This window comes from Amphibalanus amphitrite, unplaced genomic scaffold (assembly GCF_019059575.1).
Source record: "Amphibalanus amphitrite isolate SeventyFive unplaced genomic scaffold, NRLGWU_Aamphi_draft 000160F_arrow, whole genome shotgun sequence".
NCBI classification, from domain to species: Eukaryota; Metazoa; Arthropoda; class Thecostraca; order Balanomorpha; family Balanidae; genus Amphibalanus; species Amphibalanus amphitrite.
The window spans coordinates 140,138-165,643 of NW_024881655.1; the positions used below are offsets into that span (position 1 = coordinate 140,138).

Sequence of the window (25,506 nt, forward strand, 5' to 3'; positions counted from 1 at the left end):
GCTCACTCAACCTATCTTATAGTCCTACTGCTAAAAAGACTGGCCCTGAGCCCTAAGGACTTCATCAGTCTCTGCCAGCCCCACACACCGGCTCATGGGGTCCCGACGTCGAAATATGAGGGAATCTGCGCGGGACCATCAGGACGTAAAGTAATCTCGATCAGGACCAACGTAAGGCTGTGCAGGAGTCTGTGTGAGCCCTGTGATCTTCAGAAGCCCACCCATGTATGTTTTCACTTAGAGGCCAGTTTAGGGCCCTCAGAGACCAGTACAGGGCCTGCAGACTGCAAAGGCCAGTAGTTTGAGACCATCAGAGACCGAGTTGGGCTCTCAGAGGCTAATGTGGGTTCTTACTCATTACAGGCCAACATGGGGCCCTCAGAGGTCAGCGTGGGGCCCTAAGAGACCGGCATGAGCCGTCGTTGGACCCCAGAGGCCAGCAGAGGGCCCTCAAAGGCCAAGATGGGCCCTCCTCAGAGGCCAATGCAGGCCCTTAGAGGCCGGCATCGGGTCTTCAGCAGCCAGTGCGGGGCCCTCATTGGCACCTAAATGTTCGTCTTGGGACACCAGAGACAGCAACAAGGCCATCAGAGACCGGTGTGAGACCCTCAGACGCTGGTTGGGGCCCCTGAGGCCGGTTAGGGGCCCTCATATGCCAGATGTGGGGCCTCAGAGGTCGATGTGGGCTCTTAGCGGTCAACGTGGGCGCTTGACTGCCACAGAAGTTCCATCAGAGGTCAGTGTAGGACGCTCAAAGACCGGTGTGGGAGCTATATTATAGCTGGGCGTGTTTTTTAGCCTCGTGACGATCGAATCAGGGCCAGGGCCCCATACACCTAAGGGGGCCCATCGGTTGCTTGAGGGGGGGGGGGGCAAATGATATGACGGCCCCCTTTATGTGCCTTGGGGGGCATGGCCCTGATGCCCCCCCCCCCCTAGCGACCGCCACTGTGTACACATTACATAGGTACAGGCCTCTGAGATTACATACTAGCTCATGCAAACTCTATGCAGGCCCCGGAGGTCCCACGCTAATCCTTAAGAAACCAAGCCGGCATACGGCGTCACCACCGGGCTTCTGAGGTGCCCAGCACCAACCCATGAGGTCTTATTTGTCGTAGAGCCACGCTCATTTGGCAGGGCCCACCCGCCACTGGCGAAGAGGGTCTCATGCAAGCCATTGCTGGGCTTACGAGAGCCTCAAGTAAACCCACGCTGATATTCCATATAAGATCCGGCCATACTCGTGAACTGGTGCCAGCGACGCTGACCGCCAAATTGACAGAATGCGAAACTGAGCCCACTCATGAGTGAAATTTACGTCCTTTGATGGCGCAAGAGAGAAAATGAAACATACAAAAAGCTTTTCTAGGACTTTTGTTCGATCTGAAAGGTGGGGCCAAAAGATGGTATGGCCCCACCTTTCAGCACCAAAGGGGGGGCCATGGCCCCCGTGGCCCCCCTGGGACCGCCTATGATGTCGTCGTACATATTTTGATCACATTGGCTAGCATTTTGCAGTGCGAGTGTTACCAACCAAAAAGGTTTGCAATAGCCAATAATTGGCTAACTTTAATGACGTCATTGGTTTAAAGGAAGCAAGTTGTTCAACGCGAACAACAGTCACGGTGACAGCCACAGCGTGCTACACGTATTTGAACTGGACTTGCCGCAGTGGCGCGGGAACCAGAGGGGCGGTTCCCGGGAACCGGCTGGAGGGGCTAGCGAGGGCTGAGCCCCTCCAACTTTTCGGCGGGGGGAGGGCTCGTAATGTAGGTATTTGAGACCCTCCAACCGGAGGAATCGAAATCGGAAATCTACCAACATAATTTCATAGATTTATTACCTTTTCGAAATGTTAACCAGAAACAACCTTCATTATGGAGCGTTCTAACGCAGAAGACTGTGACAACATGTAAGCACATATTCATTCTCTAAACATCATACATTTCCACCAAACGCCCTCCACACATAATGCTCAGAAATCAAGCAGCTATCTACGAGCTACCGGTAACCGGAAGAGTAGGACGGAACGCGAGTGGCCCGGCATGCGGACGTCACAGAAGCGCGTCTGAGCGTGCCACAGGCCTTTCCCCGCGACTCTGCCAGACGCCAGCCGGCATAGACTCGTGAGCCGGGGGGCAGCATGGGGGTAGCCTGCCCCCACAACTCTGGGGCCGTGGGGGGCGCAGGCGCTGCCCCCACAAAGTTTCATAGGGCCAGGAACCGTCGGGGCAGCTTGTCCTCCCTATATTAGCGGCCGTGGGCCTCAAAGAAAAGCTGAATGGAAGACAATACCTATTTAAGTAAAAAAATCCCCCTCTATACCTGATTTGACAGCTCATGTGTGAAAGCTTTAAACGTTTATTCCAAGTTACCAAAAAGGTAGTTCCTTGACTCAGATGAGACGGGATATCTCACTTTTTGCAAATGTTTTCGTTTCGATTTTTCGTTGTAAAGGCCAAGGGGTGACAAATAAGTGGCCTAAAACCGGTGAGAAAACTAGATTTGGGGGTACCCTAGGTTCCGGGAAGGATCAGGTGTGCCCCCCCATCCCAAAATACCTTCCGCCGCCTCTGCCTCAGTTGACCCCTCGTTGACCCTATGGCGTTAACATACGTTATCAGGTTAATGCTATGTGATATGACCTAGGATATGTGTTTAGGTTAACTCAATCTGGAGCTGGACGCCACAGGAATCCGATAAAATGCACTAAAAAAGTACCTTCCGAACGGAAATTGAATGCTATTCAAGGAACTGGGCTCAGAATTTGGATAGGGTCTTTAGTTTTTTCTCTATTTTGATATGAAATCGAAAAAAATGTCAATTTTTACAAAATTTCAACATTTTCTTACTTTAACATAGATTTATGATGTTATTTTTACACGCAAATATGCAAAATCGGATATCATTCGAAAGCTTGTGGCATAGCAAAGGCGATGAAAGTTACCACGAGTCGATTACTCAATTACACCGGACACGGTGGGCCATAAACCGAATTTCGGGGCCAAAAATCGAAAATCGTCTCTGAAAACGGGAAAAGCATTTTCAGATCAAAACAAATGTCCATTTCGGTAATGATAGGACCCAATGAATACGAAAATTCGGTCGCTTTCCAGGAACAGAAAATCTTTCATTTTTTGTTGCATAGTGCACTGAACACTATACCGGGTTTATGGCTTTATTTATAGGTGTTCCTACAAGTGTAACTTTTAAAGTTAAAAAAAGGATAATTATTTCACTCACCTCTCAGTTATGCTCCGTCCCTCCGTTGTCCGCGGAGTCACCTGAGTCGCCGTCCGTCTCTGCACCCCCACCTCTCACACCCCTCTCCACCTTCCGCCGCCGGCCGGACACCGATGCACACTGACCGAGTCGGCTGCGTCGGCGCCGTCGCCGCGTGCTTTCTCAACTGGAGCGGCGCGCGTGGGGAGCGGACCGTCCGAGCGGGGGAGTGTGGGGGGGGGGGAGTCGGAGCGAGTGCCGGGCGGGCACCGCACCGGTTCCCGTGCCGCGTGCCGCGCCGCTGCCCGTCGGCTCTCAATCGACGACTATTGTTCGCTGCGTCGAGAGCGGCGACGTCAGATCGCCGGCGATTAGCGTTCCGTTTGCAGTCGGGATGAATCGGCGCACCGTTCAGGAGACAGGCTGTGTGCCTCCGGCTGAGACGACATTGTTATGGAAGAGTCGGTCAGCGCGGCAGCGTTTCGCTTTTACAGGTTTGCAGCTGGTAATGAGTGTTGCAGAGACCCGGAGAATGCAGGCCGGCTTCGGTGAGTGGACATACAGATTTTCTCAATTAGCATTGAATGGGAAACTAGCACTAACTGAACTGTAATCAAATCTCGATGAATGACCTCTATCAGATGCGGATAAGCTACATTGCTTATGCATGCCCATTGCCCATTGTTCGTGTTATTATGCCATGCGCCAAGTTACGTCTGTGATGCATGGTAGTCGGTTACCCGTCCATCGACCTCGATGCGTCATGATACTGATAAAATCGGCGAAGGCTTGTTGCCAAATATGTCATAACTGATGTGAGCAAACAAACGGCTTGAGAGAGTACCCCGGGCGAGGATAGATTTGACAGCAACTGATGAATGTTGAACATATATTATAAGATTGCTACTTCCAAGTTCCATGAAAGCAGTTTTATACTATATTGCAGATAATAGCCGTTTTCACGATGGGCTATCCGGCAAATGCACTTAATTTGACCAAATCTGCACCTAATTTCTGTTACAGCAAATATCTTCGTATTGTGAATTTATTTCAGTGTTTTAATCGATGATACTCTCTGATAATATGACAAAGCTGGCATATAAGCAATTAGCGCAACCCTAGCTCATAGCTCCTAAGAGATACAAGCCGTTTTCATGACGGCCATTTGGTACACATTTGGTGCACATCTGGTGCAGATTAGGTGCAGAGGCCTCTTGCACCAAAATCCTCTTGCACCAATGCTTGGATTATTTTGCATCGTATACCCAGTCCAAGTCTCAAATGTAACAATTTGCGTGCAAACTTTAGCAAGGGTATGTGGGATTATGTATTGGGCTATTGCAAACAAATTTACCACCGTTAGATTAGCTTATGCTGAAATCGGTTTTTTCGATTTTACCTAGCTAGGTAGTTTGGTGCAAGAGGCCTCAGATCTGGTCAAATTAGGTTCAGTGTATCTCTTAGTACCTACCTAGCTATCAGCTAGGGTTGCGCTAATTGTTTTTATACCTGCTTTGTCATATTATCAGAGAGTGTCATCGATTAAAGCACTGAAATAAATTCAAAAAATGAAGATTTTTGCTGTAAAAGAGATTAGGTGCAGATTTGATCAAATTAGGTGCATTCGCCGGATAACCCGTCGTGAAAACGGCTACACTGAACCTAATTTGACCAAATCTGCACCTAATATGCACCAAATGTGCACCAAATGTGTAACAGATGGCCGTCGTGAAAACGGTTAATGTTTTTGAGGTGCCGCCCACGTAAGTAAAGCGGTTAGCGACTTTTTTTAACAAAAAAAAAAAAAAGAAAGAAGAAATGGGGGCATTCACCGCCTAATAAGCACATGCCACATGTGCGATGTGATGTATATAATCAATTATCAGGGATCGTTGCTCATCATTCAAGTCCTGATAAACACTGATGCCCATTACATTCGCCTTTGGCCAATTATCATCTAACTCGTCAACTAATAAAACGAATGCTACTTTCATATCTCCCTTCGTCATTAACCTCCTACCTCCAACATAGATGCAACATTTTTTATAAACTTTTTATCGAGAACAATTGCAATAAACGGTTATTCATATAATCTTTATAACTGCGCCAGCTATTGCTAATTCGCCTTTTTAATCGCACTTTCATCACAAACGAGCTGAGCACGTTTATCACTCGGCCAATCGCTACCGTTTGTGTTAGACGACTACTGTGCATTCAATCTGAGTTATGCTGACATAAAACCTTTTGTTCGTGTGCTGATGATATTAAACTAGTTTCTTTTTACTGGGATGTTGTTCAGCTACATAGGCATTCCATTGTGAGCGATATTCCCTAAATTTCTCCAATCGAAGCTTTTAACGGAGTAGTCGGTAGGTGTAAAACGTAGGTATAGCTGACTGGCTTCTATATCATCCGCAGTTAATTTATGGCGACAGTCATAATATCAAGGTGTATTAACCATTATTTGAAATCGCATTCTTACATAGACCGTCCGACAGCTTTCACAAAAAATGAAAAGGAACTCGAACGCTCGGCACTCAGCAATTGTAGCTGACTTAAAAAAGGCCACAATAAGATAGATATTCACCATTCGGATATACTGGCAGGTTAAATTAAAGGAAGTTGAGTTTATTTGTTTTAAATAGGTAGGTATATAAAAAAGACGGATAAATCTTGTCCACTTGTAAGCTGTGTTCACAGTTTTGCCACTGCAATGTTTGACGGAATTGATGAGAGACAAGAGACGCGGGTCCAATTATGTGAGAGAAGGAAGCTTATTGGAATATGGACACCCAAACCCAAAGGTTAGGCTCTTAGGTATACCCGTATACCTATAGGTCCAAAATGGTGAAAGTAGACCCAACCAAACGTGGAACGCAATGTCAGTTTCGAAATACAATGGTTTGTAACATATTTTGTTACTCATAGGCGTAGGAACAGGGGGGGCCAGGTGGGCAAGTGCCCACCCACTTTTCGAGGTGGGGGGGGGGGGGGGCCAACCATGTATTTTGGCCCACCCACTTTTTACTCGAGGCCCCCTCGTCTCGATTTGAGAGGACGTCGTCACCTTCCAGAATGAACAAACTCGGTAAAAATAAGTTCCACGAATCCCTACGCACGGACTCCAAGGGGCCGTGATGGATCCAAGGAGGCCCTCTGTTCATACTTGTCAGTCGAAGCCCCTGAGACTGATGGCCTGAGAGGCCCTAGTGGATCTGAGGAGGCCCCAATATCCACACTGAGGCCCCTGACACTGGCGGTCTGGGAGGCCCCTCTATCCCGCACTAGTCAGAGGTCTGAGACTGGTGGTCTGGGAGGCCCCTCCATCCACACTAGTCAGAATAGGCCCCTGATACTGGCGGTCTAGCCGAGGCCCCCTACCCTCACTAGTCAGAGGAGGCCCCTCTATCCTCAATAGTCAGAAGAGGCCCCTGAGACTGATGGTCTGGGAGGCCTATCCATCTACACTGTAGTCAGAGGAGGCCCCTGAGACTGATGACCTGAGAGGCCCTTATAATCACACCAGGCAGAAGAGGCCCATGAGACTGATGGACTGAGAGGCCCTTCTATTCATACTGGCCACAGGAGACACAGGAGACCCCCAAAACTTTCGGTCTGGGAGGTCCCTCAATCCACACCAGTCAGAAGAGTCCCCTGAGACTGATGACCTGGGAAGCCCTTATCTTCACACTAGGCAGAGGAGGCCCCTGAGACTGATAGTATGAGAGGCCCTCATATTCACACCAGTCAGAAGAGGCCCCCGAGGCTGATGGCTGTGAGGCCCTTCTGTTCATATAACTGGCCACTGGAGGCCCCTGAAACCGGTGGTCTGGGAGGGCCCTCTATCCACACTAGTTAGTCAGAAGAGGCCCCTGAGACCGATGGTCTGAGAGGCTCTTATATTCATACTGGCCACAAAAGGCCCCTGAGACTGATAGTCAGAGAGGTCCACTCCTAATGGTGGTCTGGGAGGGCCCTCTATCCACACTAGTTAGTCAGAAGAAGCCCCTGAGACCGATGGTCTGAGAGGCTCTTATATTCATACTGGCCACAAGAGGCCCCTGAGACTGATAGTCAGAGAGGTCCACTCCTAATGAATCTGAGGGGCCCTCTATCCACATTTACACTTTTCTAGGGAGGCCCCCGAGACTGATGGTCTGAGAGGCCCTTTTATTTATACTGTCCACAGGAACCCCCTAAGATTAATGGTCTGAGAGGCTCTTCTATTTATCCTCTTCTATTTATCCTCTTCTATTTATCCTCTTCTATTTATCTTCTATTTATCCTCTGGTTAGTATAATCCTAGGGGCCTCCGAGGCCCCTAGGATTAATGGTCTAACAGGCCCTTCTATTTATACCAGTAAAACGCCTTTTGGGCGAAGAACGAGCGAGCGAGATAGTGAGCCCTGCACGTGCGGAAGGGCGAGAGGGTGCTTCCAACGGGCTTGCGCAAAGCACCCTTCTAACCGGTTGCTAGCGTTGTGCCAAATTTGAACGCAATCGGCCCAGCCGTTCCTGAGATCTGGAAGCGGCATTCTGCACGTGCGCACGTGCAAACGGGGTCCAAAATGACTTTTGCACGGCACCCTACTAACTGGTCCCCAACCGTGTACCAAATTTGAGCGCAATCGGCCCAGCCGTTCTCGAGATCTGGAAACGCCCCCTGCACGTGCGCACGTGCAGTAGCACCCTAACCGCAACACATGGGAATGCATTGCCTGGTGGGTGCCTACCTGTATGCCAAGTTTCAGCGAAATCGCCCCACTAATTACCGAGTTACTGAAATGGGAACAAATTTGGCACCTCTTATTGTTGTATTTTGCACGTGCACTGTGGGTGACCCACATGCTTCGAGAGTATCCTATTTTGGGTAGAAGGGATGCTGCTACCCTACAAAAATTACCGGAAGTCAATCGCTCAAGCGGCTGCTGAGATATGAGCCTCTCAAAATCACTACTTTTGCAAAACAGCTTGAACACCCTTGACTTTTCACGTGGCACGTGCCACGACGGTCACTGAGATGTATCAAAAGTAGTCAATTACGGGGTAGAAGGGATTGGGCTACCCAACAAAAAAGACCGCAGGCCAATCGGTCCAGCGGTTGCTGAGATATAAGCCTCTCAAAAGCGTTACAGGCCAGGCCGGGCCGGGCCGGGCCGCTCATACTGAGATTTTTCCGTTATATTGAAAAGACTCACTTCGCTCGCTGCGCTCGCTCGCTCGTAACTAGCCAGAGAAGGCCTATGAGACTGATGGTCTGAGAGGCTCTTCTATTCGAACTAGGCAGATGAGGCCCCTGGGAATGATACGAGGTGTGGCTAAAAAGAAACCGGACTGCTCGTGCTGGCCATAAACTAGAGGACCCGAAGACTAGCGAGACACTTGGCATTAATCTTTAGCATATTGTCGTGATGTGTGCCAAACGGCATCTCGATATCGCAATTATTCTCCTTTCCACAGCTCTTTGTTTTATCGATGTTCGGCGGCCTTGTCATCGCCAGGCTTCTACGATGAACTTCGAAAAAAAGAGGGAACATCACGTTCCTTTCCAGACTGGAGAAAAGTCCAACAGAGACGCTGAATCTGTTCAAGGCTGTTAATGGGGAGCAAGTCATGTGTAACATGCAAGTGTTTGAATGGCATACGAGGTTCAGCACTGGTCGTGAGGATGTCGGTGATGACCCCAAGGTCTGGAGGTCCATCAACGTCCGCGCGCATGTCGAAGTCGAGGGTGGAGACGACATTGATCGTCTTTTTCGATCATAGGGGATTCGTTCACCGCCAGTTCGTGCTGGAGGTGTACCACAGTCGACCAGCCACTTCTACAAGGAAGACCTGGGACGCCTCATTTCACGAGTCAGGCGCACCAAGTGGAGTTTCTGGGAAGCCAAGAACTGGGTGCTCCATCACGACAACGCTCCCGCGCATTCTGTCATTAGCGTTCAGCAGTTCGTTGCCGAAAAGCAGGTCGCGGTGCTCAAGCACCCTCCTATTTGCCAAACCTCCCTCCCTGTGACTTTTGGCTGTTCCCTGAAATGAAAAACATCGTCAAGGAAACCCATTTTGAATCAGTCGAGGACATCCAGACCGGAGTGACCAGCGTCAGCGTCATCAATAAAACAAAGAGCTGTGGAAAGGAGAATAATAGCGATGTTGAGGTGCCGTATGGCACACATCACTACAATATGATAAAGATTAATGTCCAGTGTCTCGCTAGTTTTGGGGCCCCCTACTTTATGGTCAGCACGAGCAGTCCGGTTTCTTTTTAGCCACACCTCGTAGTCCGAAGGGCCATGCGGCGGCAACTGGCCGTGGCCATATTTCGGCTCGGTAGGGCCCCACAGAGCTCATGAGAGCACCTCAAGGGCTCCTAAGTAGACACGCTTATCCCCATAAGGGTGCCATGCCGGCTTCTGAAGGCTCCTTGTAGGCATCTAAGGGCCCTTTCCGGCCTCTAACGGCTCCACCCGCCTGTGATGGCTCCACACCAGTGTTTATGAGCGCCACACAGCGGCGCCTTTGAGGGTCATACTAGTGTCTCTTAGGGCCCTATATCGGTGGCTCCACACCGGCGCCTTTGGGCCACCACACCTGTGCATCTCAAGGCTCTATAGGTACATCCGAAGGACCCACACCGACACCTCTGAGGGCCCCACACCAGTATCTCGGAGCTCTGAAGGCACCACACCGGTGACTCTGAGGATTCACCGACTCCTGAGAGCACCATGTTGATGTCTAACGGCTCCACAAGGCCACTGAAGGCACCACACAAGCTCTCACTGAGCTCTAATGTCCGTGTACCGGCCTCTGTGGGATTTAAGCCAGCGCATTCATAGCTCCACACCAGCAATAGTAAGGGCTTCACACTGAAGTATCTGAGAGTTCCACACCGGTGTCTCTAAGGGCCACATACCGGCATCTCTGAGGGCCCCATACCGGCGTCTCCGAGGGTCCACATCTGGCGGGCACCCATCAGCGACTGAAAGTCCCACACTGTCGACCCCGAGAGCCCCATCTGCGTCTGGGAGCACCATGCCGTCTCTAAGAACCACAGCGGCTCCTCCGTACGAAAGATGGGCGTCTGCATGCCAAAGGGGAGCGGTTCTGAGACAGTATGGCACCTACATACGTGCAATAGAGGGGCGCCTATGAAGCCCATACGGGCGCCTCAATGCGAAAGGGGGGCGCCTCTGAGGCCTACATATATGGGCGTCCACATGCAATAGAGGTCTGCAATTGATCAATGCCATGGGGGTGCATTCATAAGAAACAGGGGCGCCGGCATGGCAAAGAGAGGCGCCTTCAAGTGTCCATAAAAGAGAGACGCCTATGATACGCGCACATTGTATGCGACAACGGGGCGACTGTGGGACATATAGGGATGTCTCCGATGACTATAGGGCGCTTATATGCCAAAGAGGGCGCCTATGAAGCTAATGGGGGCACCTGGGAAACGAGGAAGACATTTGTGTAAGGGTTTTCAGGGGTCATGCGCCGTTTGCGGCAAATACATTCTAGAAAAAAAAAATCGGAGGGGGAATACGTTTTATAAATGGTGCGGACTTTCCGCACTGTTCGCTTAAGCGGTTACGCCCCTGGGTACATCTGCCCGATCTCAGAAGCTAGATTTGGAGGTCATACTTGAAAGCAGCCAGCAGGACGAGGCAAAAGTTGGAGGCCCCTGAAAATAGGAGGCCCCCTGGAAAAGGAGGCCCCTTGACAGGGTGGCCCACCCACTTTTCATGACGTTCCTACGCCCGTGTTGTTACTGGAGCTCTCGTGTTGTGTTGTACCAACAACTGGAGCTATCGAGCTGCCGAATCATATGACAGCGATACACGACTTTGCTAGACTTATTTGACCTATACCTAACGCCTAGAGGTTATTGGTCAGGATCACTTTCGATGATCCAGGGACGTAGCCAAGGGGGGGGGGGGGCACGGGGGCCATCCCCCCTGAAGGCGTAAAATGAAATAAAATTAAATAAAAAATAAAAATAAATAAAAATATCTTACACCACACACCCAAGAATAGTGGGCCAAATCCGAGAAGCTTTCCTTTTTTGGAGGGGGTACGACACTAGACCGCGACCTGTGGCCCCTCCCTGAGCAAAATCCTGGCTACGTGCGGCGTGCCTGCGATGGGCCCTTAGGCGAGGAACACATAGAGACGACTTACGAAAGTGACGAAACGATCAGACGAAAATTAGATAAGCCCACTTCTGCGGTACCCCGACTTTTGACCTTTCATGAAGGGGTCAAAGTCAAGTTGTTCACAGGCTAGAGTCGTCTCTGATAGTAGGCGAGGGAGTCATAGAGACCAATTAGAATACTATCAGCCAAGTTAAGGCACTCAAGCGGCTCCCTGACTTTTGACGCCTCTATTTCGAAACCACGAGTGAAGTCCTGAAGTCAGAAGTAGCTAAAGCTTCTCCTCACTGTGAGGAACATTTTTTGTGCCCTAAATTTTGTGAATACTGAATACCTTATCGTAATACCTTATGAATTGCTCTATAAATATCTATTTGAACGTGAATGTGAATGTAGGTACGTCATCGATATTCGGGACGAATCAAGGCCCTAAAAGAGACGAATCTTAACCCTCGCCCGCACATGCCATTTTTCCATCCTACGGAACGCAGGATGGGAGGGGGGTTGCCATCCCCCCGCGCCATTTCTTTCCTGTTGGAGATAGAGCTTCGCAGTAAAGACCAAAAAGATTCTTTGGGAAGAGAAAAATCCAATGATACCCAGTTTTACCTTCTCAGGTCAGTCATTGACCTTCCAGGTCAGGTCAAACTAAAAAATGTTGCTGTTTTGGGTCACCGTTGGATTGGATATCAAGTGCGCTGCTCATCATATACCGATGACGATGTCGTTTTGTGGTGCCTAGCCAGCTAGAACCTCTTTGTCACACTATCCGACCAGGTTTTTGCTGCTGAGGTCATTTCGGGTCAAGTTAGGTCAAGGTCAATGATATGTGTTTGTACTTTGTATCTATGTCTGTGAGTATCTGTGTGTATACTGATGTGTGCACGATGTGTCCATGTTACATGAGATAATGAAATGAGAAGCTTTTACCGAAAATACCTACAGGTAAAAAAAAAACTTCACGAAAAGTAAATTCAGCTTGCCTAAAACGCAATGTTTTAGATGACCTAGGTTTTTTTTTTTATAAATTTAGTCCGAACCTTTTGGCTTTTTGATGGGAAGGATTCACAAGGACAGAGCCACCGCTAAGCGAAGCTTGTTGCGATGACCCTGCCCTCTACCCTCCGATCGCGCAATTCCGATTCTATGGCAGAATTTGGAGTTCAAAGTTTAACGTGCGCACAAAGCCGCGCACGGCCGGTCCCCTCGCTGACTTCGCCTGGCTACGGCCTGCCACCAACCGCAACCATACCTGTCAGGAGGCCCATAAATGTCGAGCGCCCGTCGCGCTTCGAACCCGGACTGTTATAACCGGGAACGCGTGCTCTCACCACGCGGAGTCCAACGCTCTAACTAACTGAGCTACGGGACCAGCTAGGTTGACCTCGACCCTGACCTTGACATCTGTATATCGTCAAACAACATGTTCCATGATAGGTGGGAGGTAAAACTGGCAAAAAGGGCCGAAATCAAAGTGTCAAAAGCTCACAAGATCGCATGGATTGAAGCTGTACTCTTCATAAATTTAAATTAGCTGTGGCGTTCATTTCTGTTGTTGCGCAGCTGCGACAAAATTATGCACAACGCCACCACAACGCGCATGTATGCATGTATGCCATGCACATAGCACGTGTAATTTGCCAGGCCACACAAATTGGTGCATTACATATTTCAGTTTTGGACAAAGTATTGTAAAAGACAACTAATATGATTTGCAGTTTCATTTTTCTAAGAGCGGCTGGTAAAATACCAGCGGCGGCGCTCTTAGAAAAATGAAACTGCAAATATCGCAATTGAAGCGAATTGAAAAGGAGGTCGCTTAAATTGCCTGATTCGCAAAGATTGAGTTGACATGAGAATTGAGATTGAGCCCCCATTGCCTTTGCCTAATAAATATTGGCTGTGTAATCCTTTCACAATGTTGCAATAATGTTTCCAAGAGTCATTTGTTAAACATTTCTGTTGTATCTCAATTATCCCTATGTGTGCACTGTGCATGAGGGACACCAAATTGAAAGTGCAATGAATGCCAGATCAAGATCATCCTCTTCAAGATAAGATGAAGAGGATTTGATTGTGAACATTTTGTGAAAGAATTTAATAATTACAATGGCTAAATGACCACCAATCATAAAAATTTATGAAACCCAGCAAGCCAGCTACCCTTCACCCACCCTGACCCAGCATCAGCACTATTCAGCATGCCATTTCTTTCAACCCCTTTACTTTATAAGCTATGAAAACTGGTTCATGTTGATGTAGTCAACTTAACCTTTCAGTGCAATTTATTGCGGCATATGTCACTATGCATACTACACTTGTACACACATTTCTGTAATTCTGTGCCATGGCTGTAGGGAAGATATTTACCACAAACCCCAGGGAAATATTCTCAACAAATGAAGTCCTAATTTGAGTGATATGAGTGTTGCAGCATCAGTATTCTCTGAGCAATATGAGAGTTCTTCAAAATCACCAGTGGTTTACCTTGTATCTGTGCTGTGGACTGTGGTGCTCTTTTTTGGACTCCTAGTGTTATGCATTGTGACTGAGGGATACTGTGATCACTGGAGTAGGTACTGACTAGTACTGAGTGGTAGGAACTTCAGTCAGTTTCCTTATCTGTGAACCTAACTAATCATGAACATGCCTCTGTGTTTCAGCAATAGCTCATTTCTTTTTATAACATTACCATCATGAAAACATCTTATTATTAGAAGCAGTAACTTTTTAACTGCAAGATGCCTACATCCAGCAAGATTTTCAAGGGCTATAGGGCTCTTGGTTTTGTAAGCAATCATGTGCCACTGCTTGTCAGATACATACATAAGAGAAAAGAGAACTTGATAATTACATGTGTTGGGAAGTCTTTCCACACTTATGCAGTAAGTATACAACTATCAAATCACAAATGAGATATCCGGAGCATGTTTGAGAGATTATCAAGGTTGAATTAATTTCGGCTTTTTTACTGCTTGGTCTTAGTATAGTTGCAACTCATTTTGATACAGTAGGCATGCATCTCACTGGCAGAAACTGATTTCACTAAGTCAGTGACCACCCCACCCTGTCCCACTGTTCATCAGGAACCACCACCCTGTCCTGCAGCGCAGCAGCGGTGACCACCCCACCCTGTCCCACAGTGCAGCCGGCTGCAGCTACTTAACTTCAGTGACACCCCACCCTGCCCGTCAGTGAGCCGCAGTAACCACCCCGCCCTGTCCCACAGTGAGCTGCAGTGACACCCCACCCTGCCCGTCAGTGAGCCGCAGTGACCACCCCGCCCTGTCCCACAGTGAGCTGCAGTGACACTCCACCCTGCCCGTCAGTGAGCCGCAGTGACCACCCCACCCTGTCCCACAGTGCAGCCGGCTGCAGCTGCTTAGTGTCAGTGAGCCGCAGTGACCACCCCACCCTGTCCCACAGTGCAGCCGGCTGCAGCTGCTCAGTGTCAGTGAGCCGCACGAGGCCGACATTGAGGTCATGGCCGCCGACCGGGCGCTCGTCTACACCGCTGTACGGCGCACCGTGCGCGCGTGGAGGCGAGGCACAGAGGTGGGTGTGCCACGGTCTTAGGGCGTCGATACATTCGACATAATATCTTGTAGGTATGCTGGGCATGCTATGTATTATTAGTCTTGCTTGGTAAAGTCTACTTATCACTATGTGGCATGGGATCATTACCCTGTTAAAGATTGCTGCCGTATGCTTCCGTCCCTGACCTCTAATCATGTCTCCCTACCTCAGCTGGTGCACACCTACCCGGAGCATAGTCAGCCGGTGCACCTGCTGCTGCCGTTCGGACCGCACCTCATCACCGTCGACATGGACAGCACCCTGCGCGTCTGGGACATCAACTCGGAAGGTGGGATGACTCGATGGTAGTGCGAGGACAGCTGGGTGACGGGGGCTTTAGTTGGCCATTTGCTTACTCTCAAACTGGCTAGGTCTCGCCCTCAAACTGCTTTTTATTCGGTTTATGCGTGACCGTGTAGAATAGCATCGGCAAATGGCACGGTGACTTGTCATGCCTTCGGCAATGCATAGATAGGATTTAGGAAATGCCAGTCCCGATATGTCCCGATAAATAATGGGAGGAACATGCTGATCGCCAATATATCTGCATCACCATCACTCTCCCTTTGTTTCAGAGTTGTACACTGAGCTGTCATTCAGTAACGCGTCGTTTCGTGTCACGTGCCTGGCTCACCCGAGCACCTACCTGAACAAGGTGCTGCTGGGTAGTGAGCAGGGCAGTCTGGAGCTGTGGAACCTGCGCACCTCTCGGCGCGTGCACACCTTCACCGGCTGGGGCGCCGCCGTCACTGCGCTTGAACAGGTGATATGTGGTGCTGGGAACGCTCGGCTCGCTCGGGCTTAGTGTTAGTCGTTGAAATCCGTGTGTACTTAGTTTTTAAAATTGAGTGTTTTCTGTTTTGAAGCTTAGTGATAATGGTCGCCAATTGAACTGCACACTCAATGTGCCCCTAAAGTCTAAAGTTAGCTCTCCAAACTAGCATAAATCACTTTGATCGAGCTGATATAGAGCGCGAATCGGAGACCCCGTCTGACCCTCTGTACTGCCCCGGTGACCTGACTTCCCCGTCTGACCCTCTGCACTACCCCGGTGACCTTGACTCCCCCTTCCCTCCAGGCACCAGCCGTGGATGTGATGGCCGTCGGTCTGGCCAGCGGCGAGATGATCCTTCACAACCTGCGCTTCGACGAGACGCTGATGCGCTTCCAGCAGGAGTGGGGTCCGGTGACGTCACTGGCCTTCCGCACAGACGGCCAGCCGGTGATGATATCCGGCAGCACACAGGGTAAGTGACGTCACTGGGTTTCCGTATCGACGAAATAATCTCCGGCAGGATTTATATCTGGGAGCACATATCTGGGAGGGCTGATATAGAAAGGCGTGTCATTCGCCGACTACTGGTGTTTGCCAGGTCACTATATTTTGCAGAGCATCGGGTACCGAAATGTCCACCAGGGACGTCAGGTCACATGACCCTCAGTGTCCTTACTCTCAACGCCACCTCCAGGTCACATGACCCTCAGGCTCCTCACCCCCCGCTCCCCCGTTCAGGTCACGTGGCGCTGTGGGACCTCGAGGAGCGGAAGCTGCTCGGTCAGATGTGGGAGGCACACCAGGGCTCCGTGACGGGTATGGCGGCGCTGCCGTCCGAGCCACTCCTGGTCACATCGTCACCGGATAATTCACTCAAGGTAAGCACCTGGTCACATCATTCATATCGTTAAGTACTGCAATGAGTGCCGGCGTCGAGAGCTATACGGTGTGCCATAGTATGACGGTGACTGGAGTCTGGACTGGACTGCCTGCTACATATTTTGTCTTAGCTTCGCTTTTTGTAAAAGTCACTGATCATTCATTTGTTTATTGTTCAATATCATTGACAGATAACATGTTGCTAGTAGGAAAGGCAATCGTGCGAAATAATGCTCTTTGAGCTCATTATTTTAGTTTGGATAATGCGCAGAATTCCTTTCTGCTCGACGGTGTCCATTGCTCATTCCAATGCACTATTCAATTCCATTGTACCTACGTCCCTTCCCAGGTGTGGATATTTGACATGCCCGACGGCGGCGGTCGGCTGCTGCGCGCGCGAGGCGGTCACTCGGCCCCCTCCACCTTCATCCGGTTCTACGACGAGCGGGGCAACATACTCAGCGCCGGCCAGGACAGCACCATCCGCGTCTTCTCCTCCGAGAACGACGCCGTCAGCAGGAGCTTCGGCCAGGCCAGCTACAACCGCAAGCTGTCCAAGAAGCGGCGGGCGGGCGTACACGACACGCTCACGATGCCGCCCGTGGTGTCGCTGGCTGCCTGTGAGTGGAGGGGTGGCTGGAGCGGGGTGAGGGGGCTGACACTGGGAGGGTGGGTGGGTGTGGTGGGGCTGCAGTTGAGTCACTGCGCCGGGAATGGGACGGCGTGGCGATAGATGGAACTGGAAGAGTTGGAACGGGTCGATAGCAGATGATACCGTGGCCGTTGACGTGATTGGGTAAGTGGATAAGTGATGGCAGGAATGGAAAATTTCTCACAATTTCTGTCAGCGTAAAGTCCGAAACACATTTAAACGTTCTTAAACGTGGTTCGTTACATCCTTGCACCATACTTTGTTCGATTGAGGCTGTATCCTTTATGTTCCAACTCCTCTAACCAAAACACCCTCTTTCTCCAGCGACGGTGCGAGAGAAGGAGTGGGACAACATCGCGGCGGTACACCGTGGCGTGGCTCAGGTCACCACGTGGTCGTTCGACAAACAGCGGATGGGGGAGCACCGGCTGTTGCCCGACCGGCTCGAGGGCCGCGCAGGACGCGCCGCCGCCGCCACCGTACGGAAGACACTTTGTGTTCGGTTAGGTGGTAAATGCTCGTGATATAAATAAAGCACTAATTGGGAGGTGACAACTATTTTCGGCCTCTGTGATGTCTCCTTGTCGAGGTGTTTGACTTTTTATAGTTCATTTCGCGATTGCGATTGCTCGCCGGAATGTTAGAATGGGTATGGGATGGGGTCATGTCTGAACACGAACAGTGACATTGCTTGCCTGTTTACCTATCTGTGTCTGTTTGATACTACTGACTGACTACGCTTGTCTGTCTGTAGTGTGCGGACATCACTGCATGCGGCAACTTTGTGGTCATCGGGTACAGCACGGGCCACGTGGACCGGTTTAACATCCAGTCGGGGCTGGCGCGCGGCTCCTACGGCGACCCAGGTCAGTTGCGAACGGGAGGAGCTATGACCACTGATCATTGATCACAATACCTGGTGTAATGCAGCTCAGCGTGCTGAGCAGTCGATGGGGTCTTGGGTCGGGGCCGTTGCTTATGCTGAACACTGGTGTTAGTTGACTGACAGATTTTGAAGACTTGGGTCAAATATATTTGAAACACTCGGCTCTGATCCTTGCGCTGATTCTTTGGGATATACCGCCTGACCTGCTTAACCCGACCGCAGTCACCCTGACCTATCTGACCCCACCCCAGGTCACGAGGGCGCCGTGCGGGGCGTGGCCACCACTGGGCTGGTCCACCAGGTGCTGTCAGCCGGCGCCGACAGCCAGCTGAAGTTCTGGCGACTAAAGACGGGTCAGCTGCTACACTCACTGACCCTGGACGCGCCCGCCGCCAGGATGGTCCTGCACAGGGAAAGGTATGGGTGCTGCGCTAACAGCTTGACAGAATGTGCGGCGACTGGTGCTTTTAAACTAGTCAATGATTGCCTATAGGACGTAGGTGGAAAACTTATCGTTGTTTTGGTCTACGTTGCAGACAGAACCGTATTTTAAGTATGCGCTTTGTGTGAAAATATAGAGTAGACTGAGCTATGAACTTTGATCTTTTTAGTCTCGAATGGTCTGTTACGCTCGATATCCTTCCAAGCTATCGAGCATGCACAACCGCGGGCAGTGCCACCCCACTAACCCTCCCCCCTCCGGCCGCAGCTCTCTGGCGGCGGTGGCGCTGGACGACTTCTCTGCATGTGTGGTGGACGCCGACGGACGCCGGGTGGTGCGGCGGTTCGCCGGCCACGGCGGCCCCCTCACCGACCTCTGTCTGTCCCCGGACGGCGCGTGGCTCCTCACCGCCGGCATGGACTGCTGTGTGCGCGTCTGGAGCCTGCCCCAGGCGGCGCTGGTGGACGTCCTCCGCACAGACACGGCACCCACCTCCGTGACACTCGGCCCGGCCGGTCGGCTCCTGGCCACCACACATGTGGACGACACCGGGGTGTATTTGTGGGCCAACCGGACGCTGTTTGACTACGTTAGCCTGCCGCCGCTGCCGGCCGACTATGTGCCGAGTGTGGCGCCGGCGCCGGGCAGCGCGCCCGATGACGGGGTGGTGCTGACGGCTGCTGACGGCGAGGAGGAGGAGGAGGAGGTGAAGGTGGATGTGGAGGAGGAGTACGCGTGTCCGCAGCAGCTGGCTGATCAGCTGGTGACGCTCTCACTGCTGCCGGAGTCGCGTTGGGCGCACCTGCTCAATGTGGACGCCATTCTGGTGAGTATCTCCACTCTCCAGGCGGGTTGGCTGACCGGGAGGGGCTGAAGTGCTGGCTGAACCTCACAGAGTCGAGTTTGATATATGACCTGATGTAAGATACGTTGGTGATACACCACGAGCTAGATCCACATGTCTAATGTGCTAGGGAAGTTGTTTGATACCTCGATAAGCGACAGCATGATTGGAGCTACAAAGAAATCGCCCAAGAGCTCCAACTGTGTTTTTTTTTTTTTGTATGTTCGAGTCTCGTATAATTTTTTTCTCTCTGTTCACAGAAACGTAACAAGCCGAAGGAGGCTCCGAAGGCGCCCAAGTCTGCGCCGTTCTTCCTGCCGACGGTCTCTGGTCTGGAGACCAAGTTTGACCTGTCGGACGCGGCAGCGGCGGAGGGCGCCGCTGACTCTGAGCGCATCCTGCACCTGGGCGCGCTGGCTCCGGTGACAGAGCTGGGCCGGCTGCTGCTGAAGGCGGAAACCGGAGACGACGAGCATTGTGAGTATCGGAGACGGGGGCGAGGGATGCTGTGAGTACCGGAGACAGGAGACGACGAGAACTGTGAGTACCGGAAACGGGAGACAAGGGGCGCTGTGAGTACCGGAGACGGGAGATGAGGGATGCTATGAGTACCGGAGACGGGAGACGACGAGCACTCTGAGTACCGGAGACGGGAGACGACGAGCATTGTGAGTACCGGGGACGGGAGGCGAGGGGCGCTATGAGTACCGGAGACGGGGGCGAGGGATGCTATGAGTACCGGGGGCGAGGGATGCTGTGAGTACCGGAGACCGGAGACGACGAGCATTGTGAGTACCGGAGACCGGAGACGACGAGCATTGTGAGTACCGGAGACCGGAGACGACGAGCATTGTGAGTACCGGAGACGGGAGACAAGTGACTGCGAGTACCGAACGGGAAGTATTGTAGAAGCTAGGGATGGGAGACGAGGAGAACTCGTGGTACTGAAGATAGGTGATCAGGGGCATTTTGAGTGCTGGAGACGGGAGACGAGACGCTGTTAGTAGTGGAGACGCGGAACTGCTGTTGTGGGCATGGAGCTGGGACTGTTGGAAAGCCGAGTAGCTGTTACGCTGGAATATGGGAGCGATCCGCGAGAAAACTGGCAATACCTAACGACAAAGGTTATCGGTGGTGACACCCAGTTTCAACAATTTATCATGTACGAGAAATGGCTCAGTTTACTTTATTTTACGTAAACTTTCCGGCGAAATGGATTCCACTCATCGTGTCATCCGGATTCATTGGATTCTACTCCTCGACTCAGGATGTCTGTGGCATACGGCAGTGGAGGATATCTTGTCTTCGTCGCAACTAGCAGTGCTATTTTCGCGATTGTCATGAACTTCAACAGATTCCAGAGTCAGTGCAACCTTTCCACTGACCTTTCCACAGTTTCGACTCTCATCCAAGTGTTACAAATGTTTGCTGTGAACGCTGACAACTATAATTTTGACATGTTTGCCTTCATTTACTGCTGGCATTTAGATTTTACCGGTTACATGTAAATGCTTTTTTTTCTTGGTGACCCTAGCAAGTTTTGTTTAGAGATGTAGAGATTTTGAGTTATAGGTAACAGAGGTTTGTTTTGTTATTTTGTCTCCCCTTCCACCCTCGTCAGTGGTAGAGCGTTACACCCGAGCTTCGTCTGCCGGCCACGGAGGGCGCTGGCTCCAGTCCCGACTCCGCACCGACCGTAGGTATGCTCGGCTCCATGCGCACTATACAGGTCTCCATTCAACACAATGGATGGATTCAGACATAGTTCCGTAATGTTTAGGAACCAACTATTTCAGGCACATTAGATTCTAGACTATGAACATTGCGTGATTGAGTTGCGGAATAAAACACATACACATTGCTACTTGCATGGCAGGACATGTCGCAATACAATGATGGTTTTAGTGTTTGCACGTTGAAGTTGCTATCGCTGAGCCTAATTTTCAAAATTGGTTTCCACTTCATGATTTCTGTAGGATGTGGACTTTGATGAAGCTACGTTCAGTTTTGATTTATCATTTACATATACATGTAGTAACACCGATATGGTCAGTCGAAATGGTGCATTCAACGGTCACGAGCCACCCACATCCGACACCCACAACTCAGTGTCACGCTGTAACCTGTCTCCAGACGACCCGCTCCCCTTATCCGCCGCCCAGCTCCATCACAAAGCCAGTGGGCGGGGTCGATCGCACGGGTGTATCGTCATGCTCGGCGCGGCCGCCGGCGGCGTTATGCCGGACCCCGGTGACAGATCACTCCCCTGGGACGTCCCGCCGCCGCTGCCCCTGTCCGCCGCCGCCGCCGAGGGCCCGGCGCATAATGGCAACGATGAGCGGACGGCGGCGGCGGCGGCGGGGACGGCAGTACTATAGTGGTGGGCAGGTCTTAGACATAGGTCCATGTAGGCAGGTATAATTAAGAGTCGAATGATGTAGCTGGATGTTGCAGGCTTGAGGCTGCACCGGTGATGTCTCGTTGAACGCGGGCTCGTGGTGAGGAAGGGATAACGATTGGTTTGGTGCATGTATCGGCGTGGTAAAACGCTTATTTTCTTTCATTAGTCTGATATTTTTTTCGCTTTATGCGTATTGCCCGACTTGAAAGTGGTGTCCAGTGATTAGGTGAAAGGGAGGTCTGTCCACGGACCGGCCAATGGCGCTGTCCATCACCCAGACTGACTCCTTAGTCCTTAGTCCTCACCGCATGGTTTTTGGCGCCCATTTCCTGCTTTGTCCGCTCCTCTGCCTTCTCTGATGTTCTGTCTGAGTTGGTCTTTTACCAGCTCTTCCTCGCTTCTGGATGCACAGGAATGGACGCTGTTTTACGATACTTTCGACCGTGCCGCTCTGTTCATTGCTGCGCCGACGGGGTAGTGTTCCGGTTCTCTGTTGCTTTGTCAGCAGTTTGTAGCTGTTGGAGAATTGGACTGTCCTCTAGCACGGCCAATGTCTGTCTGTTTGCCCACATACCTTGCGCACGGTTTTACATGAGAACAACTTCAAAGTTCAATTAGGATGAAATCTTTGAAAACCCACTGGGATGCCATTATCAATCTAAGTGGCTGCAAGACATTTACCAAAACGCCCACTTGAAACATTACGGTATCATCATGCGTCGTCTTTTCCGTCGGGATAATACCAGCATTCACCCGGATCCTGGGTAATGGGAGGATCGGACGGGTCTGAGCCGCTATCACGTGTTTGCCAGCGGTACAGCCTGAGCTATTTGCCGAGTTACGGTGCCGCTGCATCGTCCGTCTAATCTCCCCTCAATGGCTGCGCCGGCAGCTCTTCAGCGCCGCGAGTTTTTGTTGCGTTATCGGTTTGCAAGTCGCCGTTTGCCGGGGAACGTTTTGCGGTGGGGCCGACGCACGCCGCTCGGCCGCGGTCTCCGGATGGCTGCGGTGCCGGACCCATCAATATTGCACAGAAGGCAGGCAGCTAGCGGCGATTTATCTGAGGGCCGGCGCCGAGATGCGATGCGGGCATGCCGCCTCCGCCGCCCGGTTGATCGATGCGGGAATACACAGGCGTTCGGACGGACCGGCTCTTCTGTGAGCGGTGCTCGCGGCCCGGCGGCGCAGTTTGAGCCGGGACTCGCTGGATTTAACAGCCGACTTGGCCACAAGTGTCAGCAGCGGCTGACCGGTCCAGAAGCGGGAAAAGATGTGCTGGGCTGGAGACCGAACCGGCAGCCTCGGCTGCTGCGGTTCCGGCTGCGAAGGAAAGGTGCAGCGTCTGTGATAAGTATATAGGTCCTGGCCCGGCGATGGTGCAGACACGGGCCCGGTAATGACGCAGACGCAGGGCCTGGTAACCGCTCTGACAAGAGTCCAGTGACCGGGCCATGTCTCCTGGACCGACCAGTGAGCGGCGCGGCGAGCGACACCACCGACCCGACCGAGAGAGACGGCCGGAACGGGGGGAGTCTGGTGTTAATGGCCGCTTTGTCTGGCCTGAATGGTCTCGGGGGCTGTTCCGCCTTATTTCAGCGGTCCCGGACCAGACGACATCGTTCAGTGGCCTGTCGCCGGCCGGCCGGCCGACCGCCAAACTTGTGCACGGCCGGAGATACCTTCAACGGCCTACTTGGGTACGGCTGTTCAACAGTACGGTCGTAATTAAAACAGTTGGGCGGCACGGCGGTGACTGAGGAAGTTGGTGCGCTCTGAAATGTCAACCACCAGCGCAATCATCACCATTGTTAAAACAGTCTTTCTCTAATGCGATATTGAAATCGAATCTGCTGGTATCGAACGTTTTGTGGCGTGTGTCCGATTTGGACCACACATGCTATGACGGTCATATCAGTCGTATAATGTCACGTCATCCGGCATCTTACCGACTCCTAAGCCAGCTGGAGCCCGATATTGACTGGTGTCTCCTCCCGTCGGTCCGTTCTTCGACCCGTCGGTCCGTCAACTGTCGGTCTGACCCTGCAGGGTCGGGGTGACACAAGTGGCACGGGTCGAGGCGGATGGACCTAGGGTGGGGCAGGGTGCGAGGGATTGGAGGGACTCGCCTGTGGGGGACAGACCCTGGGGACGTGATGATCATAACGTTAATTCACTGGCTCTTTCTTGCATAATGCTAGCAATGTCACATGTTCGAATGTGGATTCCTTGCAAGCCTTCGGGGTCATGGTCAATCTAAGTCGCGTCAAGTTGAAGTTACAGGCATATTGATAAATGTGTTCTTTCCATTGCACAATACGTCTGCCTGTATCTACCCTGGCGTGCTTCCCAGATCTGTTTTCTCCAGGGGGCGGGTAGGGCAGTGTATGTCTAATAAGGACTGCCGTGTCGGGAGGGGGGGATAGCGTGACGGGCCCGTGTTGTCGTAGGTCCGCTGCGGCGGTATGTCCGGGGAGGCCCGACACATTACATACAGGGAGAAATGAGGCGGGCCGGGACCCGAGGTCGGGGCCACGATCGAAGATCAAAGCTGGGCTCACGGCCGGCTGCCGGCGACATTCAGATTACTTACGGCACTGGGCGCACGCCGTGCTATTATTAACACGGCGCCAAATGCGTTATGTGGTTATTGGCTGTATCGGCTCCCGCAGCACTTGGTCTCCGATCGGCCGTCCGTTGTTGACTCGGCTGGCTGGAGGTGGCCGCCGTTTGGGTGACGCGCCCAATGATGTGCGATGCCGCCGCGCGCCGGCCCGTGCCTGTCGATGGTGACAGCCCGGGGTGTTTTCGGTCGGGCCGTGGGCGCGCTTTGACTGGAGGATGTGCTTTCAGAATATTGAACATTGTTGAAATATGCAGTCAGACCGCCGGCGAGCGAAAAACAACCGAGTGATTGTCAGCTAGGAGAATTTGACGATGTCTGTGTCGAGCCTACACTCAGGCTTATTACTTCCTTCCGGCCTACTGACCAAACAGTGGGCCTCTGTTTATTTGTTTGTATCCAATGTCGAGTAACCTTGGAGATATGCGTCATACTCGTTTTGGTTGTGGTCAGCTTCCGTTCTTACGTTACATTATTTGCGTTTTTATTAGTCTTCTTAAAAGATAGCGCGGTTGTGTAGTTTAAAAGCCGTAGTTTTCCATACAGCGGCTGAAAACAAACCCGACTGCGCTGTCAGTGTTCCTCAGCGAACTGACACGGCCTCCACAGGTCCCGGTGGATCCGTATTTCATATGGACGTCTGTGTCTGGACTGTGTCTGAGCCCCGGTCTGGCGACCCGAGTGACCCCGGCCACCGGCGATCCACCCGTTGACCCGGCCCGGCAGTGGCACCTTGATCTCGGCCGTCCGCCGCGCCGGCCGGACCGGCCACCGACCGACGGACGGGGCTGGCCACCGACCCAACACTGGGGATGCTGCGGGACGGGCCGGGCGGCCGATATCTTCACAAATCACTCACTGTCGACTGGATGGAATTAATGATGTGTGAACGGGCAATATGTCTCAGAAACGCTGGCTCAGATGGACAGGATTTGACAGTATCAGAACGGCGTTCATATTCTTGCAACTTGCTTTTGATTCCAAACAGGCTGATGACTGCATTGCTTCAGGAAATGTAAGTAAGGACACATCTCCAATTATCCGATCAATTTTCCT

At 51.7% G+C, this 25,506-nt stretch overlaps 1 protein-coding gene across 6 annotated transcripts in view; it reads left to right on the forward strand.

Moving 5' to 3' along the window:
- Nucleotides 1-12,966: 12,966 nt before the first annotated feature.
- Nucleotides 12,967-25,506, forward strand: part of LOC122383318 (WD repeat-containing protein 36-like) — a 28,245-nt gene continuing 15,705 nt past the window's right edge. The window contains exons 1-13 of one of the 6 annotated variants that reach the window (XM_043369625.1): nt 12,967-13,032; nt 14,039-14,260; nt 14,802-14,930; nt 15,123-15,240; nt 15,527-15,714; nt 16,030-16,198; nt 16,465-16,604; nt 16,955-17,225; nt 17,582-17,736; nt 18,012-18,123; nt 18,395-18,560; nt 18,853-19,411; nt 19,690-19,906. In XM_043369625.1, the coding sequence (XP_043225560.1) occupies nt 14,117-14,260; nt 14,802-14,930; nt 15,123-15,240; nt 15,527-15,714; nt 16,030-16,198; nt 16,465-16,604; nt 16,955-17,225; nt 17,582-17,736; nt 18,012-18,123; nt 18,395-18,560; nt 18,853-19,411; nt 19,690-19,906 (2,368 nt within the window). In that variant the 5' untranslated portion in view covers nt 12,967-13,032; nt 14,039-14,116. The other 5 variants (XM_043369626.1, XM_043369627.1, XM_043369623.1 and 2 more) reach the window with 5 other exon arrangements.